The sequence below is a fragment of the Lactuca serriola genome, chromosome 4, assembly GCF_051521515.1.
Source record: "Lactuca serriola cultivar US96UC23 chromosome 4, Lser_US96UC23_V15, whole genome shotgun sequence".
Taxonomy (NCBI): Eukaryota; Viridiplantae; Streptophyta; class Magnoliopsida; order Asterales; family Asteraceae; genus Lactuca; species Lactuca serriola.
In genome coordinates this window covers 309,478,625-309,500,750 of record NC_136411.1, presented here as the reverse complement: position 1 = coordinate 309,500,750, position 22,126 = coordinate 309,478,625, and the positions used below count along the sequence as shown (strand labels likewise).

The window sequence follows — 22,126 nt, the reverse complement described above, 5'->3', positions numbered from 1 at the left end:
TTACACCAAATATGGTGTTATAATATTTATTTCTTTCAAAATTGAGATGAACTTTGTATTGTCGGTTTTAGTCTTTCTGTTCATATATTTATATATATCTAATTTATTTTTACCCTACTAATTATAATTTAAATGTAATATTTAATACTTATAATATTTTTTTATATATTAAATTATATTAACTAATTATAAATTTAAAGTTTATGTTTTGTTCATCAAATTCTTATAAAAAGTTAAACACATATTGAAATTTTAAAAAACGATAACGTATTTTACAAAAGCTTATTGTAACGACCCAATTTTCACGACCAAAAATTTCATTTTTATAAATTACTTTAATTAAAACATTCATAGGAAAACATTGTCGACCCATTACATCTCATGAAACTATGCATAATGTCTGAAAATCCAAATCATAAAATAGTGATAATGTCAGAGTACAATCCCAAGGAATCTCATAGTGTGGAATCTGAGGTGTGTGTATGATGTGAAGCTACCGCGCCGGCTCCTTCCCCTTCGTTGAAGAAGTACCTGAAACAAAACTGAAAACTGTAAGCATGAAGCTTAGTGAGTTCCCCCATCGTACCACATACCATACAATCACATAACATATATATGCTGTCAGGCATATCTGGGTGCCCGACCTACCCCTTCGGTCCTGTCGACCGGATAATGTCTAGCATATCTCGGTGCTGGCCTCCCCTTTGGTCCTGTCGACCGGATACTACCTAGCATATATAGGTGGTGGCCTCCCCTTCTGTCATGTCGATCAGATATTGCCTAGCATATATGGGTGTTGGCCTCCCCTTCGGTCCTATCGACCGGTAACCGGGGACTATTTCACCCCTACTACTACCGCATAATATCATATTACATATATCATAATCTAGCTAGCATGGATGGGTACTAAACTACTCCTTCGGTCCTATCGACCGATAACAGGGGACTATTTCACCCCTACTACTACTATCACATAATATCATAATATGTTAGCACATAAAACATAACAGGTAGCAGCAAACCTAGATGAATATCACAAAGACAATCATCTAACATACAACTCCTACTAGTGGGCCGGCATTGTGGCCATAGACCCACCACTACTGGAAGGTAACTCACCTCGTACGAGTAGTTGCTGATAATCTGTGCGGGAAATCTCTGTCTGCTGTTGCTGCAGAATCCTCCGGCTATAATCCCCACAAAACACTCAGTCAGAATCTGATATCTACTCTTAGGGTAAAATGACTATTTTACCCCTAACCAAGTCCAAGTCCAAGTCAAAGTCAACTTCCAGTTGACTCGACTCGCCGAGTTGGACCGCCAACTCGTCGAGTTCCTAACTCATTACCCGTCCTTATCCACGACTCTACTCGTCAAGTTTAGCAACGACTCGACGAGTTCCCCTTCTATATGAACATCGAATAAACCTTCATCCGACTCGCCGAGTTGTATGAACAACTCGTCGAGTTTACCTTCATCTGATAAACAAGTCTTGTCCTTGACTCGCCGAGTTGTATGAACAACTCGTCGAGTTCATCTTCAACTATAAGGAGATTGCCTTGGACGCGTCGAGTCTGTTCTTGCACTCGTCGAGTCCCATGAACTCCAGGTTTAAGGCTAAGTCCAATACGTTGGGTCACTCCCTTGGACCCTCTAAAAGCCCTTCTAGCACTCAACTGGGTTCCTGCAAACCCTAACAGCAAAGGGAAGTTTTGCCTCGGACTCGCTGAGTCCCAAGAACGACTCGTCAAGTCGATCATGTCCAAGTCTCATTTCTCGATTTCCAGCGTACAACTCTTGACCAAAAGATAGATCTAAGCTCCTTTAATCGTTCTCGCACGTAAAGTTACAAACTTTACGTGCATGCATGGGACTTTGAGCTCAAAAGGACATAAAATAAGCTCTTATGATGCATGGGACCTTACATGGGTGCAAAAGCAGCCCCCAACCGCCTTGTGACTCCCTTAATGACCTGATTCTGAAGCCTTAACCCCCAACCATGTTTGCAATCATGGTTGGTCACCAAAAATGGCTTATAAAAGCCCTAAATCTCCCCAAAAAGGGATCTATCAAATAAAAGAGCAAGGTAACAGCTTTATACCTCCAATGGACTGTGGAAGATGCACAAACTTGGTTCCCCTGGTCTCCACTTGTTTCCTCAAGTCTTTCACCTTCCTCCTTATGGTCACAACTAGCAAGATCCACCAAAAATGCCTTAGTTCTTCTAAAAAACGGCTAGGGTTTGCGATGGGGAGTTCTGGAAGCATTGGGGACAAAAGGGAGGCTGAATAAGTGGTTTAAATAGGGTGCAAACCCCCATCTAGGGTTTTGTTCGGACAGCGCCTACTCGCCGAGTCCGGACGCGGGCTCGTTAAGTAGGTCATTAAACTTCTGCGTCCAATACGCTCTGACTCGACAAGTTGGACCTCAACTCGCCTAGTCCAAGGCCAAAATGCAAAGTACTAGAATAAAATACATACCAGGAACCAGGTACTACACTTATAAATGTGTTATAAATATAATCTTATTTATTTAGTATTATTGTAATGAAAAAAAATATAGATTATATTTTTGATAAAACCAAATTAGTAAAAGAGATGTGTTTGACAACCTACATAAGTTGGAAGAATGGAATATATTTGGAATATATTTTTTGGGGTAAAAAATAGAGTAGAGTTGGAGATGAAACACTATTTACCCCATTTTTTACTCTATTTTTAGGAAAAAAATAAGAATGGGTTGGAGATGGTCTAACCCTTAAAAACCCAACAAGACATGCACTATATAATTATGTCTTTTTTTATTAAACAGGCAAGAAAAAGAAGAAACAAATTACAAATTTTTTTCCGAATTTTTTTGGTCTGTCACTCAATGCAAATGAGAATAAAAGTTTGTTATTCTCATAAGGGATAATGACTTAGGAGGGTAATAACGTTTCCCGTTTGTCCATATTAGGTCTCTAATGTTTTTTTAGTATTACACTATTAAGGTTGTTATAACCGTTTAGAAATAATCTCTTTTACTAGTTTCTTCCTGTTAAAAGGACTATTTGTAAACGGTTAGAATAACATTAATGGTGTAATACGCACAAAAAATATATAGGGACCTAAAATTGACAAACAAGAAACGTTATTACCCTTCTAAGATTTTTAGTATTTATTATTTTGAATATATGTTTTTAAGATTTTTAGTATTTATTTTTATATGTGTATTTCATATAAAGTTGTTGAAATTAAAAAGAATAAAAAGTAGAAATGTTTTGATTGCATTGGATTGGATTTTGTAACCACATCATCCAGTTAACCTCTAGCAAAACAAAACATCTAGCAAGGAGCTAGAGAGAAGAACAAATTAAGACCGGATTGGATTTTGTAACCACATCATCCAGTTAACCCGAGCCTTAGAATTTTGAAACAACGAAAAGAAAGATCCACAACAAAATCAAGAGCCTATTTTTTCTAGGTTTATTGCTACCAAAAAGTAAAGAATTACGAAACGTCCAAAGCACTCATATGACCACCATGAACACCGACTCAACAATCAGGCGTTCCATATGAACCGTCGGTCTAGAATCCACCCAATCCACCACATCACGGATAGATGAAAACACAAGAAGGTCCAAATGAAGGAAATGCCCAACCCAACTTCAAACCTGATCAGCAACCGAAAACTGCATCAACAAATGCTTCACACTTACTTGAGAATTGTGAAACGCATAACACAATAAGGAATCTATCACCCCCCCCCTCCTTCCACCAGTTTAGCTCTTACCGGAATTAGATCCAAAAGCACACCCAATTTCGTGTTGATTTAACAGTAAAGATACCCGACGATTCAAGCTCCCAAGACCACTTATCTGGCATCTCCCCTATGCGAATAAGATTTAATATCTCCACAAGATAATCAAATTGGATCAATTCAGCCCCTCCTCTAATCCCCCGACGCCAATGAAAATTACATCCCCCCGAATCCCACTATTCACTTACTCGAGTATCTTGATTAAAGTCCAAAACAAAGAGTCTCCCGAACCACTCCCTAAGAGGAATATCCAAGCATCAAACATCCTTCTAGAACCTCATTTGAGTCTCATCCCCCACCACTCTATACATGGAATTAGAAGGAATACAACCATTCTCATGCAGGTGATTAATGGATCCTACAATCTTTTGTCAAACACCCCCTCCAGTTCCTATTCTCGAATCGTCCGAAAAACCACCACCTTCCCTACGACAAAATTTGACAATTTTAACTCAAAGAGCTCCCTTGTCATCAAAAAACCGCCACTTTCATTTATAAAGAAAGTCGAGGTTAAAAACATCCAAACTACCAAACCCAAGACCTACAAGTTTCTTATTTAAAAAGTAAAAATTTACTATAGGGGTTTATAGTTTCATAAGGGGATAATGACTTAGGAGGGTAATAACGTTTTCCATTTGTCCATATTAGGTCTCTAACGTATTTTTTGTGTGTATTACACCATTAAGGTTGTTATAACCGTTTAGAAATAATCCATTTTACCGCTTTCTTCCTGTTAAAATGACTATTTGTAAACAGTTATAATAACCTTAATGGTGTAATACGCACAAAAAATACGTTAGGAACCTAAAATAGACAAACAGGAAACGTTATTACCCTCCTAAGTCATTATGCCTTTTCATAATCTCAATCTATAAATATCCAAATTTTGATGGCTAGTAACCAATAGATTATTCGAATCTCAAGTGGTTTGTACTTTGTAGTGGATCATTACCCTCTCTAAAGTCTAAACACGTTCAATTTCCTAGTGGTTTGTACTTTGTAATTTGCACTAGAATTCCTTTTGTATTCATTGTTTATCCATAATCTCAAGTGGTTGCCTACATCATTACCTTTTTTTACCACATTCTTATGGAACTTTAGTATTGTTGTTTGAAATCAAAACAACATGATTAGACAATTCCAATACAAATATTAAAAACATTTCAAAAAAAAATCCAAATTACCATAAGTTAAGCTATCATGTTAACAGTGAACTGAAAAAAAAAATCTTCTATTATTTGTGTCCCAATCGGAACCCAAACAATACGAGTAACATACTAACGAGGATATTATATTCTAAGAGGAAAATTTGTATTAGAATGACGACTGATGTATTCTCAGTCAATTAAATCATATGACCTACTACAACTACATATCGTAGTAGACACATCCTTTATACATTTATATTTAATATTTAATATATATGGGTTATACATAATTAATGATCAACAATATAAATAAAATGCCTCCAAAAACCACCTCACGGGTGCCAATAGTTGCACGAAGCTCCCTTATTACACCGCCCGCTTTCATAAAACTTACAAACCCGCTTCCCTTTTGGCGGCGGTCTCTGATAACCACCACCACTGCCGCCACCAAACGACCCCTGCCGCCCCCAAGCTGGCTTCCCATTCCTATTATACCCCATATCCTCAACCTTATAACTTCTTTCCCTCGGACTATACATTCGTTGTTGTGGGTCCCACCCCACGTTCAAATACGGGTTGACCCGGGTCGCCATTTCTTGACCCGGTCGTGGTTGTGGCGGTGGTGGTGATGGTTGTGGTGGCGGCGGTGGTGATGGTGATGGTTTCCGGCTCTCGTTAGCTTCAACTTTCGTGGAATTATTTAAGTCTATTGTGTTTTTGGATACGGTTTGTTCCGGTATATCGGGCCACTTGAAAGGCAGAGGTTGTAAACTGGCGGTGGTGGCGGCGGCGGCGGTGGTTGTGGTGGTGGTGGTGGTGGTGGACTGGAAAGGTAGATGTGTATCTGTTCTAGGGGTGGGACTGAAATCTTCAAAGGACCCATTGAACAAATCCTCAACAAAATTGTTCCTTCTTGAAGTAGGTGAAGGGAAACCATTTTGTGATTCCATTGCATCAACTTCCGCTAACAAATCGGAAACTGATTCCTCTGCCAATGTACTAAACTCAATCGTCTCACGGACACCTTGCCATGGTGGCAGTGACAAAGGTAAACCACCATGATCACCGCCAGCACCCACTTCCGCCACCGATCCACCGCCGGAAGTAGGCGAATACCCACTCCATTCGCCGCCCGTTTTCGAAACCTCCGCCCCACCACCATTACTCCAATTAGCAGGATTCCGGTTCCCAGCATCTTGAACCGGGATTCCAATTCCGATTCCGATTCCGGACACGTTTTCGTCTTCGTTTCTCGTCTTTGGAGTCGGACTCGGTAAATCCACCATGCCGACATTTGAACTATCGTAAACCGTAGAAACATGTTTGACATCGGAATTGTTTTCCTTTTCCACCGGTGTAGGACTAGCGAGAACGGGTGCTGTTGACTTTACGGCGGCCGATGGAATCGGAATACGAACCGTGAGACTCTCGATTCCAATTCCGACTTTATCCGTGGAATTGTTTTCGATTGGTGTAGGGCTAGCGAGATCGGGTTGTATTGACTTCGGAATCTGAACAGTGGTGGATGATGGAATTGGAATACGGACGGTGAGACCCTCGATTCCGATTCCGACTTTCTCCGTCGGAATTGGCGATTCCTCTTTTAATAATACATCATTCAAGAGTAAAGACTCATCCTCGTTTTTCATCCATATCCTCATATCAACCGGAAAGTAACCAGTCGTACTCCACTTCTGTAATTGTATTTTACAAAATGGTCCTTGAATTTTTCCACTTGGGTCACGATAATGCCATAGTTTTTCCATATCACTATCAATGGAAGTCGGTGTGTTGAGTGATGATGACGTGGCGTGGGTCCGGTTGGTGACGGTTGAACCGTTGGACGTGACCTTGGTTTGTGGTCTAACCGAACCACTTGACCCATGGGTCGAACCCTCTTCGGGTTTAATGGTTAGGTGCCTTAGTGGCTTGTTTTTCAATGGGCTACTAGTGACATTATTTATAAACTCGGGTTGTTTTTTAGGAGAGTTTGTGTTCTTGTGATTAATTCTGGAATGCTTCGGCTTCATCTGTTGTACTGTAGAGATACACACCAATAGTTAGGATTTAGGAACGAAGTAAAATGTTAAATGGAAGAAATAGCAATGTACTTTTAGCAATGGAATGTATTAATAAGAAAAAATGAAAGTAGGTTGCTATTTCTTGCATTTAAGCTATTTGGAAAAGGACAAAACAAACCATGTTCCTCAGTGTCATCGGTTTCATAATCAGGATTCATTTTTGGATCAGAATGAACCTCAGGAATTTCCTTCAATCTGCGTTCACGTTCTTCGGGTGTCTTTAGAAGTTGGAGTTTCTCCACATATTCTCTAAGAGTGAAATTTGTCAAGGAATATTAAAATTTTAAAGTTAACAGGAAATTACTTACATGAAAGAAATAAATACATAACAATTAAACAATATCTTTTATTAAAGGATATTCCTTTTTATGCCCTTTCTCACTTGCACGATCACGAAGATTATTGAGCCGCAATGTCTCTGCTTCCATCAACTTGAGTACAGAAAGAAGGGTAAAATGGTCAAGGTGTTGTCTTATGAAAAACCCTACCCAAATTATAGCATTGTACTTTCAGTTTTTTTTTGGAATTGGACTTTGAATAATCTACCCGATTACAACAATAAAAATTGTTGTGTATTTTAGTGACATTGTTATAATTTGATAGATTTTTCAAAGTACAATGATGAAATAGGGAAAAAAATGGAAGTGTGATGCTATAAGAAATAAATCAAGGAAAGTAGAGTGCTATTTAATGCATTTAAAGCCAAAACTACTCACGTCATTGAGCCTTGCAGATTGGAGGGACACTGCCTTGTCCTGTATGTCACCCTAAAGCAAGAACAAAATTAGCATTTAAAAAAGAGCAAGGAAACCAAGTAGTAAAAAAAACACACAACTTTGGATCAAGATCGAGGGTAAAAATGGAAATGCAGACTTACTACAGTAAACCGCTTTACAAGCCCACATCTTACACTTTGCCGCAAACGTCTGCATTCATCCTTTAAAAAAAAAAAGTCCATAAGACAGGACAAGACATAACACGTTGTACTGCATTTTGTCCCACCTAAAAAGGTAGGAAGGACAAACTTGTTTTCGATCTCTCTATTGTGCAAAAGACATGAATGCCCTCCTCATTCTCATCAAAAAAAAAGCAATGTAACCTAAATATTATTCATGTCTTATGATCGCTAGTTAAAATAAAAATAATAAAAACATTGGTTACCTCAGACAAATCTTGATTTGAAATTGTATCAATTGATACAGTCTCCTTCTTGTCTAAATTTAATACTTCAAGCAAAATATCTACAGATTTATTGCCAATCTTATATGGTGCATCTGCCTTACTTGTACCTGAAAATATCAACCATAACTTTTAGGCGCTACATCTGACATAAGCATGTGCTTGTGCTTGTTACACCAGACTCGACAAGCTTTCTAAGGTTATTTTCAATGATGAAAATGACAGGGGCATTTACGTCTTTTGTACAAACAATTAATTAAATGTCAGTCTACGTCCCACCTTTTCAGGTAGAACATAAAAACTTGAACAATATAGTACCAATACTACGCCATGCCAGCAGAGTGTCAGTAGTATAGTAACGATGTACACTACTAGTGCTATTGTACCAAATACTAGTATTATTGTATTTACAATAATACCGGTACTATCTATCTATCTGGTATAACAGCACTAGTGTTATTGTACCAAATACTAGTACTGTGGTAAGTACTATTGTACTGGTACTATTTACAATAGCAGTAGTGCTATTGTAAATACTATCTATCTATCTGGTACAATAGCATTAGTGCTATTGTACCCCGTACAAGTACTATGGTAAGTACTACTGTACCGGTTCTATTTACAATAGCAGTAGTGCTATTGTAAATATTATCTATCTGGTACAATATTACAAGTACTGTGGTAAGTACTATTGTACCGGTACTATTTACAATAGTAACCGTATTATCTATCTACTATCTATCTGGTATTCTGGTACAATATCAGGAATACCGGTACTATTGTAAATAGTATCTATAACAGAGTATTGATGAATGCCAAACACAGTACAGCTTTATGATGGGCCTAAAAGTTGTAATAAATTGTGGTAAAATGCAATACCTACAACTTGGACAAGTCTGTACATATCATACTTTTGATCACTACCAGATATTCTTATTCTCACAATTGATCCAATCACTTTTACACGAAACTCTTCACTATTGTCAATAAGATTCTCCATCAATTTACGGCGAAGGTATATTAAGTTCATATTATGGACATCAATGGCGGCATAGTCATCCAATTTATTTTGTGGGACCCGGTCTTCACTCTTCTTGTGATTTCTCCTTTTCTTATCTTTACCCAATGTCACCATATTTTCAAGATTCCAATCAGGGTCAACTTGTTTTCCAATATTCTTGATTGTGTTCTTTGGGAGATCTTCATTTAGGAAAAAATGAAACTCCAAAAGCTTTAACATTTCAAAATGACCAACACGTGGTTTCCCGAAAAGAATCTTTAGCCTTGAATCGCATAGTATTTGACTTTTCTTTCGTGGGTCCCTCAGATTATTTCTTTTTATGTACTCTAACATAAGTTCTTGAACATCAAACTGAGATAACAATGATGTATCACCATTCTTCATATGTGCAACAAAATCTAATAGCTCTTTAGTTGCCCATTCTTTGCTTTCGTTAGCACCCGGTTTTTTCGTAATTACAGTTTCCTTTTGGATGTGTTCATCTGTCTTTTGTCTTTTAGATTCACTTGTCTCGAGATTTTGAGGGGAAATCTCTGGTGTAATGCTTTTAAGATCATTGTCCCCATTGTGTACACATGTTGATGGGATAACTAAAGGGGTTGCTGTATTAGCTCGTTTCCATGGATTTGTAGCTTGAGTAAGCTCATCAAGAGTCAAAGATAATTTCCCTTTTAAATAGATCCAATACACCTTGAAAAGATACTCCCAACTAGTTTTGTCATCAAAATCCACCTGAGCCTGAAAAAAAAATGGTAATTCTTGAATTTAAGCCATTTTAGCAAGTATTATGGAGATATGATGCTGCATAGTGCATACCTTCTCATCCTTTTCTTGTCCATTGTTTTCAATCAGCAAAATTGTTTTCATGCACACTGTGCAAAAGCCTTTATCACCTCTGACACATACATAATCAGCTTTTTTAATGCATCCTTTGCACAATGAATATGTACAAGTATAGCACATATGATGGGCTGCCTTCTGGCATATACTACATATATGCCAACCTGAAATTCATTTCAACACCATTGCAACTTACTCAACTTCTGTTCACAGTTATAGAGTTGAATAGACAATACACAGATCATAGTGAGTGATTTTATTCAGTAGAACAAATATGCTAAGTTCTAACACATCTGTTTTGAAAGAAAAACCCTTTGCTTCACATGACTAAGCAATCAGATAATCAGAATTCTATGGGGTTATAGCAAGAAGCATAAAAATGGTATATATTTTATTTATATGCACAACATCCACAAATCAAGAAATGAATTCAGAAGAGGAGAAAAAAGGTATATCAGGAAAAGAAACATACCACAATTCCATCTAGCTTTGGATTGAAAAAATGCCTCATCACGCTTGACACAAGCCGGATGGTATGCCTTCGGGCATCCTCTACAACAAAAAACAAAAAGAAGAAATCATGTTATTCACCAATTCATCGATGTGCAGAAATATAGCTCTTACTATATCCGACATCTAGCATTAAGAACTTAATGGAAGTAACATTCGCATGAAGTTCAATTGAAATCCAAACAAACACACATCAATTACCAAAATCCAACAATTAAGAAGAAGAAAAAATTAACACAAACCGGCGATCGCAGAGCACGAGACTCCCACCATCGAAGCAGATAAAGCAAACATCTTCGTCCACTTCTTTATTCATCTTAGTAGGCGGCGATTTCGCCTGAGCCCTAGGTGGTCGGCCTCGCTTCTTCTTCACCAATTCAGCTCCCCCGCTTCCATTACCTAACTCAACCTCCACTCCCCCACCTTCATCGGCACACTCGACAGCACCAACAACATCCACCGGACCTCCATCCATCTTCGACCCATCATCGCCTTCCGTTTCCTGAATCGGTTGACTCTGGTCAGAGCTATGACTCTCAGCTTCCGAATTTCGAACTTCCATCGAGTTAACGAATCAACCGAATTAAGCTCAAAACTTATAAGTCAGTTCATGATGACCAATTATGGAAACAAATTAACAAACCCTAGGTTTCCCAATTTGAGTAGCTGTTGTATCGTACAGACCTACAGGGTATCATTTCACAGAGACAGAAATGCAGGTGAGAAGTGCGTGTTGTTTGACCGGTACGTCGTCGTTTCTATAGGTAGAGAAAGGGGATGATCCGGGTAGTGTTGGGTGGAGTTTTAGCTTTAGCTTTCGGCAACACGACAGTGCTGCACGAAAGAGAGGGCGTTGAACGCGGCTCTTGTGGTTTTGTGGATTCTCTCTGATACTTGGCGACACGTGATTTAGTTTTTTTTTATGTTTCTTTTAGCAACAAATATACCCCATTCCACACAAAAATATATCTTTTGAAAAAGGGTTGATACTTGATACATAAAATACCTAAAATATATCTTTTGAAAAAGGGTTGATACTTGGTATAAAAAATACCTTCTTTATGAGTTTTTTTTTTCTTTACTAAACTTCGATTTATTTTTAGGAAAGTTGAGTTATTAGGGTAATTACATCATTGTTTTGTTTATAATTTGTTAACTCTTTCTTGGACACATTTAAGTAACGAATTTTTTTGAAGTGTTTACATATGAGTATTGTTAGGTGCATTTTATGCATTCATTTTGTAGTTTTAATCCATAAAAGTGCATTGTATTTAAGTTTAAACTCATATATTTTGCATATTTTTCAGAATTTTTCATGAGGCAATTTCATTCACATATTTTGTAATATTTCAGGGACTTTTGGAGGTATGATATTGTTGGAGGAGGTAAATAAGAGTTGCGGACAAAATTTCGGGACTTACGGAGCATCGAGGAGGAAGATATCAAAGAAATGAAGATTTTGGCTTTTCAGAGGTTTACACGGCCGTGCAAATGTTTACACAGGCCGTGTAAACAAAGTCTCTCGAGCATTGTACTTTGAAAGTCTGACCAATTTTCGCAGTGTACTTTTTGCATTTACACGGCCGTGTAAACGTGGTCACGGGTTTAAAACAGTTATTCTTCTTTCTAAAAAGGAGCAACCGGTTCCAGAAAAAAGGGGGGTCGACTTTTGGAGTAGAGAATGCGAATTTCTTGAGGATTTTGAAGTTGATTAACACTTGGGAACACTTGATTTCATTTTGTAAGAACTTTAATTTCATTTTCTAGATTTGTGATCTTGTTCTAGTCATGAGTGGCTAGAACCCTAGATTCTCCAACTTTATGTCTTGACTTCTAGTTGTGATTTCAATCATATGACTTGATGTTTTCTTTCAATTTTCTATCTAGTGAATTTGATTTTGTTTCAATCAAATGTTTGATTCTAATTGTGATTCTTATTGGCCATTTGAATTAGGGTTAGATCATTCAAGTTATCTAATTGCAAAATCCGTAATTGTTTTGTAAATTGGACTAGGTAACAAGCACTAAACTGATTTCTATTGAATGAATTTAGTGTAAATCTTATTCACACATTCTTATGCTCCCGAGCTTATGAGGAGTATTGAGTGTTGTTGGGAACATTCACACAAAGTTTAATGCAATCTTTCAACCTAATTCTAAGAGCTTGTTTAAATTAGATTGGTAAGGTTAGGTGTAACAACGTAAATTTCAAAACAAATTTTTCATTTTTCATTAACCAAGTTCATATAAAAACATTCTCAAATAATTCCAATATTAGTTTTTTTTTAGACATAACATATCCCAAGATCATAAAATCAAACTCTCTCTCTAGTGTGTACGAATCACGCCGGTGCCTTTCCACGGTCCTCGCTAGTACCTAAAACACATAACACAACAACTGTAAGCATAAATGCTTAGTGAGTTCCCCAAAATACCGCATACAACACATACGCCACTCGAGGCTATAATACGACCCTTCGGTCGATGTGTCTCAACGGGACCCTCCAGTCCCGTAGCTCGTTGGACCCACTGGTTCGGTCATAGCTCGTTGGACCCTCCGGTCCGGTCTATAACATCATACAACATACATATATCACATATCACATAATCTCATACGTAACACATAAGACCCTCTGGTCAACACATAATACCACTCTAGGTAACGTATAGTGAGAAGACTCACCTCAGGTGTCTCGGTAAGTCTCTGACTCGGTAGAAATGTGATCTAGCCTCCGCCTAATCACATAAAGTAAATACTCTCATAAATATAACTATACTCAAACCTTTCTTACACCCTCAGAAGGGTAAAAGACCATTTTACCCCTCTCTTAGCTTAAAGGCCTCACTGTTGACCAAACCCTAAAAGTCAACAAAAGTCAACGATCAAACTTTGACCCGACTCGTCGAGTGCACTTGGGAGACTCGGCGAGTCCACACGTGTTCACTAACTCTCTTAGTCCCTCTCTCGGCACGTCGAGTCCTTCCCCTTACTCGACGAGTTACACCTGGCATGAATCGCGGGGCCACCCCGACTCAACTCGCCGAGTCTCAAGAACAACTCGGTGAGTTCCGCCTTGAACTCCAGTCCCCCAACTATCCCTGACTCGCCGAGTTATTTCCCCAACTCGGTAAGTCTACTCACTGAGTGATTTACGGGAAACCCTCATCCTACTCGTCGAGTCTGCTCTTCGGACTCGGCGAGTTCATGCCATGCACAAACTCCATAGGGCTCCTGAGGTCAAATCTGTTGCTTAAATTCATAGATTTGGCCTTCCCAAGTATGATAATCACGTAAAGTTCAGACCTTGACACTCATATAACATCTAAATGGTCTAACTTGGTGATTTAGCCCCAAAAATGACATCCCAAGCTCATGGCTCCCAAAATAACTCATAAAGCTCCAAGGGTTAAGGTCTCTGGACCTCTTTGGGTCCAGATCCAAAGCATAGACTCGAGAAGGGACCAATTGCTCCACTTATCCATCCTCTAAAGGGGTTAGAAAACCCTAACTCTAAGAATCAACACCAAAACTGAAGAAGGTCCGAACAAATACCTCAATAAGATCTCTATGAACTCAGAAGTCACCAAAATCGCACCTCCTTCAGCCTCCTATTGCCTTGGTCACCTCCTCCTTGTAAATACACCAACAAAAGGATCAAGAATGGCCTCTCCTTCCTCACAAACGCTCTAGATCTCTTAGGGTTTCTCTCTGGGGTTTGGTAGCCGCAAATGACGGCCATAAGGGCCTTTAAATAGGTCCCAAACCCAGGAAATTAGGGTTTCATTAAATAGCGTGGACTCGCCGAGTCCACTCATAAACTCGCCTAGTCCGGCTGTGAACCCGGATACGAATCCGCGACCATACTCGACGAGTTTCAACCCCAACTCGCCGAGTCTCCTCACAACTTCCAAAAAAAATAAGGAATAAAATATTATACCTGGGAATCCGGATGTTATAATTTCCCCCCAATAGAATTAGACTTCGCCCTCGAAGTCTCACTCTGCAAACAATTTTGGATGCTGCTCCCGCATCTCATGCTCCGGCTCCCAAGTCAGCTCTGACCCTTTCTGATGTTGCCACTGGACCTGCACCAGAGGCACCTCCTTGTTCCTCAAAACCTCGATCTTTCGATCCCTAATCGCCACCGGTCTCTCAACATAATTCAGGCTCGCATCCACCTGAATATCTTCTAATGGCACCACTGCCGACTCGTCGGCTATACACTTTCGTAGCTGCAACACGTGGAATGTGTCATGAATCTGACCAAACTCCGCAGGTAACTCTGAACAGTAGGCTACCTTGCCTACCCTCGCGATCACCCTAAAAGGACCAATATATCGGGGCCCCAACTTGCCCCTCTTCCTGAATCGAATCACTCCTTTCCAAGGAGAGACCTTCAGGAGCACGAAGTCGCCGACCTGAAACTCAAGCTCGGACCGGCGTCTGTCTGCATAACTCTTCTGATGACTCTGAGCGGTCAACGACCTCTGTCTGACCTGCTGAATCTGCTCTGTCGTCTGAAGCACGATCTCAGTACTACCCATCACACGCTGCTCTACTTCTCCCCAGCAAATAGGGGTCCGACACCTCCTCCCATACAACAGCTCAAAGGGCGGCATACCAATGCTCGAATGGTGGCTGTTGTTGTAGGAAAACTCTGCTAAGGGAAAATATGTGTCCCAACTCCCGCCGAAATCCAACACACATGCTCGGAGCATGTCCTCGAGCGTCTGAATCGTCCGCTCACTTTGCCCGTCAGTCTTTGGGTGGTATGCGGTACTAAAATGCAGTTTCGTACCCAATTCCTCATGAAACTTCTTCCAAAATCTGGAAGTGAAACGTACATCTCGATCTGAGATAATTGAGATCAGCACTCCATGTCGCGATACCACCTCTCTCACGTATATCTCTGCCAACCTCTCCGTGGAAGAGCTCTCACTGATAGCCAGGAAGTGAGCGCTCTTCGTCAACCTGTCCACAATCACCCAAATTGCATCGACACCCCTCGCAGTCCTTGGCAATTTGGTGATGAAATCTATGGTAATTTATTCCCATTTCCACTCGGTAATCTCTAACGGCTGCAGCTTACCATGCGGATGCTGTGCTCGGCCTTAACCCTGCGACAGGTCAAGTATCTCTCCACAAACCATACGACATCCCTCTTCATACAGGGCCACCAATACTCCCTTTTCAGGTCCAAATACATCTTAGTGGCCCCGGGATGGATCGAGAACTTCGATCGATGAGCCTCTTCCATCAAAATGGTATGCGTTCCGCCCACAGACGATACCCATATCCGACCCTGAAATGTCATGAGCCCCCGACTATCGGTAACGAATTCCGATACCAGCCCGACAACTCGCTCTTTCTTCTGGCTTTCTGGCCTCACGGCCTCAGCCTGGGCCCCATCGGGGTCATCACTGTCAATCTCAAGTAAACATCTCGCATCGGGGCGCCCTCCGCCCTACGGCTCAGTGCATCGACTTCAACATTAGCCTTGCCCGGGAGGTACATGATCTCACAATCATAATCCTTGACCACATCCAACCACCTCCTATGGCGCATATTTAGATTGGGTTGATCCATCAAATACTTCAAACTCTTGTGGTCCGTGTATATCGTACACTGAACCCCATACAGATAATGTCGTCAGATCTTGAGGGCGAACACTACCGCTCCCAATTCCAAATCATGAGTGGGATACCTCGACTCATGAGGCTTAAGCTGCCTCAATGCATATGTTATCACATGCCCCCTCTACATAAGCACCGCTCCCAATCCGGATATCGATGCATCACAATACAACACAAAATCCTCCATCCCTTCCGGAAGGGCTAATACTGGGGCTTCGCATAATTTCTGGCGAAGTGTCTCGAACGAGGTCTGCTACTCCGGACCCCAAGAAAATGCAGCACCCTTCCAGGTCAACTTGGTGAGTGGCACGACGATCTTGGAGAAATCCTTAATAAATCTCCGATAATAGTCGGCCAAACCCAGAAAGCTCCTGATCTCGGTGGGTGATCTCGGCACCACCCACCTCATGACCACCTCAATCTTGGCCGGATCGACCAATATCCCATTCTGGTTGACGAGATGCCCCAAAAACTGAACCTCTCGTAACCAGAACTCACATTTGGAGAACTTGGCATAAAGCCTCTCCGATCTCAGAACTCCGAGGATCTCCCTCAAATGCTCCTCATGTTGCTCTCTAGATCTCGAATACACCAATATGTCGTCGATGAACACGATCACTGAGCGATCCAACATCAGTCTGCACACTCTGTTCATGAGATCCATGAACACCGCCGGTGCGTTGGTGAGTCCGAAAGGCATCACCACGAACTCATAATGCCCATAACGAGTCCGGAATGCTGTCTTCTGGACGTCCTCATCTCGCACCCTCACCTGATGATACTCAGACCTCAAATCGATCTTGGAGAACCAAGATGCTCCCTACAATTGATCGAACAAATCGTCAATCCTCGACAACGGGTAACGGTTCTTGAACGTTAGCTTGTTCAACTCCCGATAATCAATGCACATCCGGTGTGAACCATCCTTCTTCTTGACAAAAAGAATAGGCTCCCCCCATGGCTAACTGCTCGGCCGAATAAACCCCTTCCCCAGCAGCTCCTGGAGCTGCAAGGATAACTCTTGCATCTCTGGAGGCGCAAGGTGATAAGGCGCCTTGGCGATAGGCGCAGCTCCTGGAACCAATTCAATACCGAACTCTACTCGCCTCTCCGGAGGCACACCCGACAACTCCTCTGGAAACACATCCGGAAACTCACGTACTATCGGGACCTCATCAACTGACCTCAGTCTCTCTGAATCAACCCTCGCATCCATCACATATGCCACGAATCCCCTACAGCCCTGCTGTAGACTTTGTCTCGCTCTGGCGGCCGAACAAAATGATGACCCAGCACGTGTACCCTCACTGTACACCGTAAGAACTCCCCCACTAGGGTCTCGAATCGTCACCAATTGACGCTCACAGTCTATCACGACTCCATACCGGCTCAACCAATCTATACCCACTATAACACACACATCCCCCATCGCAATCAAAACCAGATCTATCGGAAACTCCACACCAAATATCTCAAGGACACATCCTCGAATCACATCTGAAGCATACACTGCTCGCTCATCAGCTATGGAAACTCACAGAGGCCGATCCAACGCCTCCCGACGGATACTAATGTGTTGACTAAATGCTACGGAAACAAACGACCGACTCGCACCCGAGTCAAATAATACCAAAACAGGCACAAAACTCACAAGAAAAGTACCTACGCACATCATCATATAAGCATAATAACTCAACTCAAATAAAAGATGAATATAGAATACATACCAGCCACAACATTGGGCGCCGCACGGACCTCCTCTGCAGTCAACTAGAATGCTCTCCCACGAGCCTTGGTGCCTCGGCCTTCACCGGCCGAACCTCGGTAGCCTTAGCAGCAGGCGCAGATCCCTGCGCTTATCCCTGAAGTAGCTGAGGGCACTCGGCCTTCCGATGGACGGTCTGGTTGTAATGAAAGCAAACCGAAAATCCCTTGGGGCAATCCCTCGCGATATGCCCCTCCTTCCCGCACTTGTAACATACTCCAGCCCTGCACGACCCCTTGTGACTCTTGCCGCACTTCCCACAAGTGCGACCCTTCGCGCCTCCAGATCTCGAATCAGCGGGTCTAGCCCGCTTGGCTGCCGGCTGAGACTGAGCCGGTCGCCGATCCGCCCTCTGTGACTCGGCCTCCTCCCTGGCCTGAGTCTCCAACTCAATCTCCCTCTTCCGGCCATTTTCTTGGAGCTCAGCAAATGTCTGGTAAGTCGAGTTCTCCACGAACTCCTGAATATCTCTCCTCAGAATACTCAGATAACGACTCATACAAGCCTGTTCATAAGACACCTGCTCAGGGCAAAACATCGCCCTCTCATGAAACTTCCTGGTGATCACTGCCACAGAATCAGTACCCTGCTTGAGGGTCAAGAACTCATGAATCAACCGTTCCCTCTCCACCGGGGAACATACTCGTCTCTGAACATAGCTGTGAACCTCTCCTAGGTCACCTCAGAAATCTCTGCCAAAGTGAAGTTCGCCATCACGAACTTCCACCAATCCTTCGCTCCCAAGCGGAGCTGGTTCAGAGCGAACCGTACCCTCAAATGCTCTGGAAAAGAACACGTGTAGAAACATCCCTCGATGTCAGAGATCCATCTCATCGCAGCAATCGAGTCCTGCATCCCATCGAACTCTGGTGGCTTCGTGTTGCTGAACTCCCGAAACAACAACGAGTCACCTCCCTGAGGTCTGGCAGCAGCAACAGCAGCAGCAGCTGCAACTGCCGCAGCCTCAGTCAATGTTGCATACCGCTCATCAAAGGTCTCAATCAATGTGGTCTTGATGTCCCCAAACATCTCAGGAATCTCATCCCGGATGGCAGCAACCACCTCCTCATGAATCAATCGACGGATCTCCTCGTCGCTGACACCACTGCTCTCAGGTGTGTGTCGAGTCCCAACCATGATGCCTCTCAAATACAAAAATAAATATCAGAGACTCGATCGAGCATACTCATACTCGATGACGCAACCCTACTCGTCCTCCATTGTCAAAAAGATTCTTACTTGGAATGCCCACTGATCCCGTGTCTTCAGTAGTACGGGCCCAATACTACTGACCACACCGCATCAACATTCACTCCAAGTCCTCCTCCTTGGATCCTGGATTACAAGTACTCTACTCTCATTATGCATTGGCTACCCTCCGATAGACCTCTCATGAGCTCCTAACTGCTATCTACTCGCTCTCAAATCATCTCAGCAGCAGAAATCTCCTATGCTAAGGCATCACAAATCAGGCCACTCTAGTCCTAATATGAATACGTAGCCTACTCTAGCATGCATAATGTAACATAGCATATCTCATAACACATAATGTAAGGGTACTTTTGGGGATTCACCGTTCGGGCGCTGGCTGATCATACACACGACTCTGCTCTGTTTGTCTCAAAACTCTTTTTACTCTTTTCAAAAATTTTACTTCATTATCAAATTTTTTCCTCAAATCCTCAGTTTGAGTTCAGATACGCCCGAAGATGCATCTGAATCCCTCAAACCAAGGCTCTGATACCAACCTGTAACAACGTAAATTTCAAAACAAAATTTTCATTTTTCATTAACCAAGTTCATATAAAGCATTCTCAAATAATTCCAATAATAGTTTTTTTTAGACATAACATATCCCAAGATCATAAAATCCAACTCTCTCTCTAGTGTGTACGAATCATGTCGGCGCCTTTCCACGGTCCTCACTAGTACCTAAAACACATAACACAACAATTGTAAGCATAAATGTTTAGTGAGTTCGCCAAAATACCGCATACAACACATACGCCACTCGAGGCTATAATACGACCCTCCGGTCGATGTGTCTTAGCGGGACCCTCCAGTCCTGTAGCTCGTTGGACCCTCTGGTCCGGTCATAGCTCGTTGGACCCTCCGGTCCGGTCTATAACATCATACAACATACATATATCACATGGAACATAATCTCATAAGTAACACATAAGACCCTCTGGTCAACACATAATACCACTCTAGGTAACGTATAGTAGAAAACTCACCTCAGGTGTCTCGGTAAGTCTCTGACTCGGTAGAAATGTGATCTAGCCTCCGCCTAATCACATAAAGTAAATACTCTCATAAATATAACTATATTCAAACCTTTCTTACACCCTCAGAAGGGTAAAAGACCATTTTACCCCTCTCTTGGCTTAAAGGCCTCACTGTTGACCAAACCCTAAAAGTCAACAAAAGTCAACGGTCAAACTTTGACCCGACTCGTCGAGTGCACTTGGGAGACTCGGCGAGTCCACACGTGTCCACTAACTCTCTTAGTCCCTCTCTCGGCACGTCGAGTCCTTCCCCTTACTCGACGAGTTACACCTGGCATGAATCGCGGGGCCACCCCGACTCAACTCGCCGAGTCTCAAGAACAACTCGGTGAGTTCCGCCTTGAACTCCAGTCCCCCAACTCTCCCTGACTCGCCGAGTTATTTCCCCAACTCGGTAAGTCTACTCACTGAGTGATTTACGGGAAACCCTCATCCTACTCGTCGAGTCTGCTCTTAAGACTCGGCGAGTTCATGCCATGCACAAACTCCATAGGGTTCCTGAGGTCAAATCTGTTGCTTAAATTCATAGATCTGGCCTTCCCAAGTATGATAATCACGTAAAGTTCAGACCTTGACACTCATATAACATCTAAATGGTCTAACTTGGTGATTTAGCCCCAAAAATGACATCCCAAGCTCATGGCTCCCAAAATAACTCATAAAGCTCCAAGGGTTAAGGTCTCTGGACCTCTTTGGGTCCAGATCCAAAGCATAGACTCGAGAAGGGACCAATTGCTCCACTTATCCATCCTCTAAAGGGGTTAGAAAACCCTAACTCTAAGAATCAACACCAAAACTGAAGAAGGTCCGAACAAATACCTCAATAAGATCTCTATGAACTCAGAAGTCACCAAAATCGCACCTCCTTCAGCCTCATCTTGCCTTGGTCACCTCCTCCTTGCAAATACACCAACAAAAGGATCAAGAATGGCCTCTCCTTCCTCACAAACGCTCTAGATCTCTTAGGGTTTCTCTCTAGGGTTTGGTAGCCGCAAATGACGGCCCTAAGGGCCTTTAAATAGGTCCCAAACCCAGGAAATTAGGGTTTCATTAAATAGTGTGGACTCGCCGAGTCCACTCATAAACTCGCCGAGTCCGGCTGTGAACCCGGATACGAATCCGCGACCATACTCGGCGAGTTTCAACCCCAACTCGCTGAGTCTCCTCACAACTTCCAAAAAAAATAAGGAATAAAATATTATACCTGGGAATCTGGATGTTACATTAGGATTAATCAGATAGCTTATTTTGGTTAATCAATGCGGTGAATGGGTGGTGCTAGATCTTGTTAGCATTTCTATGTACCAATTTAGATAGAATTCAACAAATATCATTTCATCCTTGGAATCACATTACTAATTTGTCTTGCATGGAGTTGGAGTCCTTACAAATCTTGAATCTACTTCATTAAATCAATCATTTACTTATTGCTTTATTCTATAGTTTAAATCAAAACTTATAAATTCCCCCCATTCTGTGACCATTTTTGTACCTTACGCAAAAAGGTATAAACACTTTGTCCCGTGTCTCTGTGGATCCACTGTACTTACCTTGTACTACATTATTAGTGCATAGTAGTAGTGTTTAAGTAGTCATTTGTACCCTTTATTTGTTGGGTTTGACACGCCTAACAAATTGGCGCCATTGTCGGGGACACGATGTTACTAACTGTTTATGTCAAGATTTTTGTGAACAGGTACATCTATATAAAAAAAACAAAAAAATACAAAAAAAAAAAAAACAAAAAAACAAAAATCAAAAAGTGTGGATCGGAAATGAGCACCCCTTACATTAAAGACCAATTTTCTGAGCTAGCCCAAATAGTTATGATGATTGGAAATGACCTAAGTGTTCAACCCCCA

At 41.7% G+C, this 22,126-nt stretch overlaps 1 protein-coding gene across 1 annotated transcript; it reads right to left on the bottom strand.

Annotated features, from left to right (window-relative positions):
* Positions 1 to 5,087: 5,087 nt before the first annotated feature.
* LOC145097277 (zinc finger CCCH domain-containing protein 44-like) lies at positions 5,088 to 11,489 on the bottom strand. Its single transcript, XM_079034816.1, has 10 exons — positions 10,820 to 11,489; positions 10,540 to 10,619; positions 10,044 to 10,231; positions 9,086 to 9,965; positions 8,189 to 8,316; positions 7,905 to 7,964; positions 7,744 to 7,794; positions 7,388 to 7,458; positions 7,146 to 7,282; positions 5,088 to 6,984 (listed from the first exon to the last, which is right to left on the bottom strand). Exons 1-10 carry the CDS (start codon positions 11,137 to 11,139, stop codon positions 5,279 to 5,281), a joined length of 3,621 nt encoding a protein of 1,206 aa, XP_078890942.1. The 5' UTR covers positions 11,140 to 11,489; the 3' UTR covers positions 5,088 to 5,278.
* Between the last annotated feature and the right edge of the window lie 10,637 nt (positions 11,490 to 22,126).

Excerpts from the sequence above, each read along its gene's own strand:
- LOC145097277 (XM_079034816.1), bottom strand. The coding sequence starts at position 11,139 with ATGGAAGTTCGAAATTCGGAAGCTGAGAGTCATAGCTCTGACCAGAGT. Across the intron at positions 10,620-10,819 it reads CTCGTGCTCTGCGATCGCCG|AGGATGCCCGAAGGCATACC; the intron begins GTTTGTGTTAAT and ends TTTTTGTTGTAG. Across the intron at positions 7,965-8,188 it reads CAAATCAAGATTTGTCTGAG|GATGAATGCAGACGTTTGCG; the intron begins GTAACCAATGTT and ends TTTTTTTTAAAG.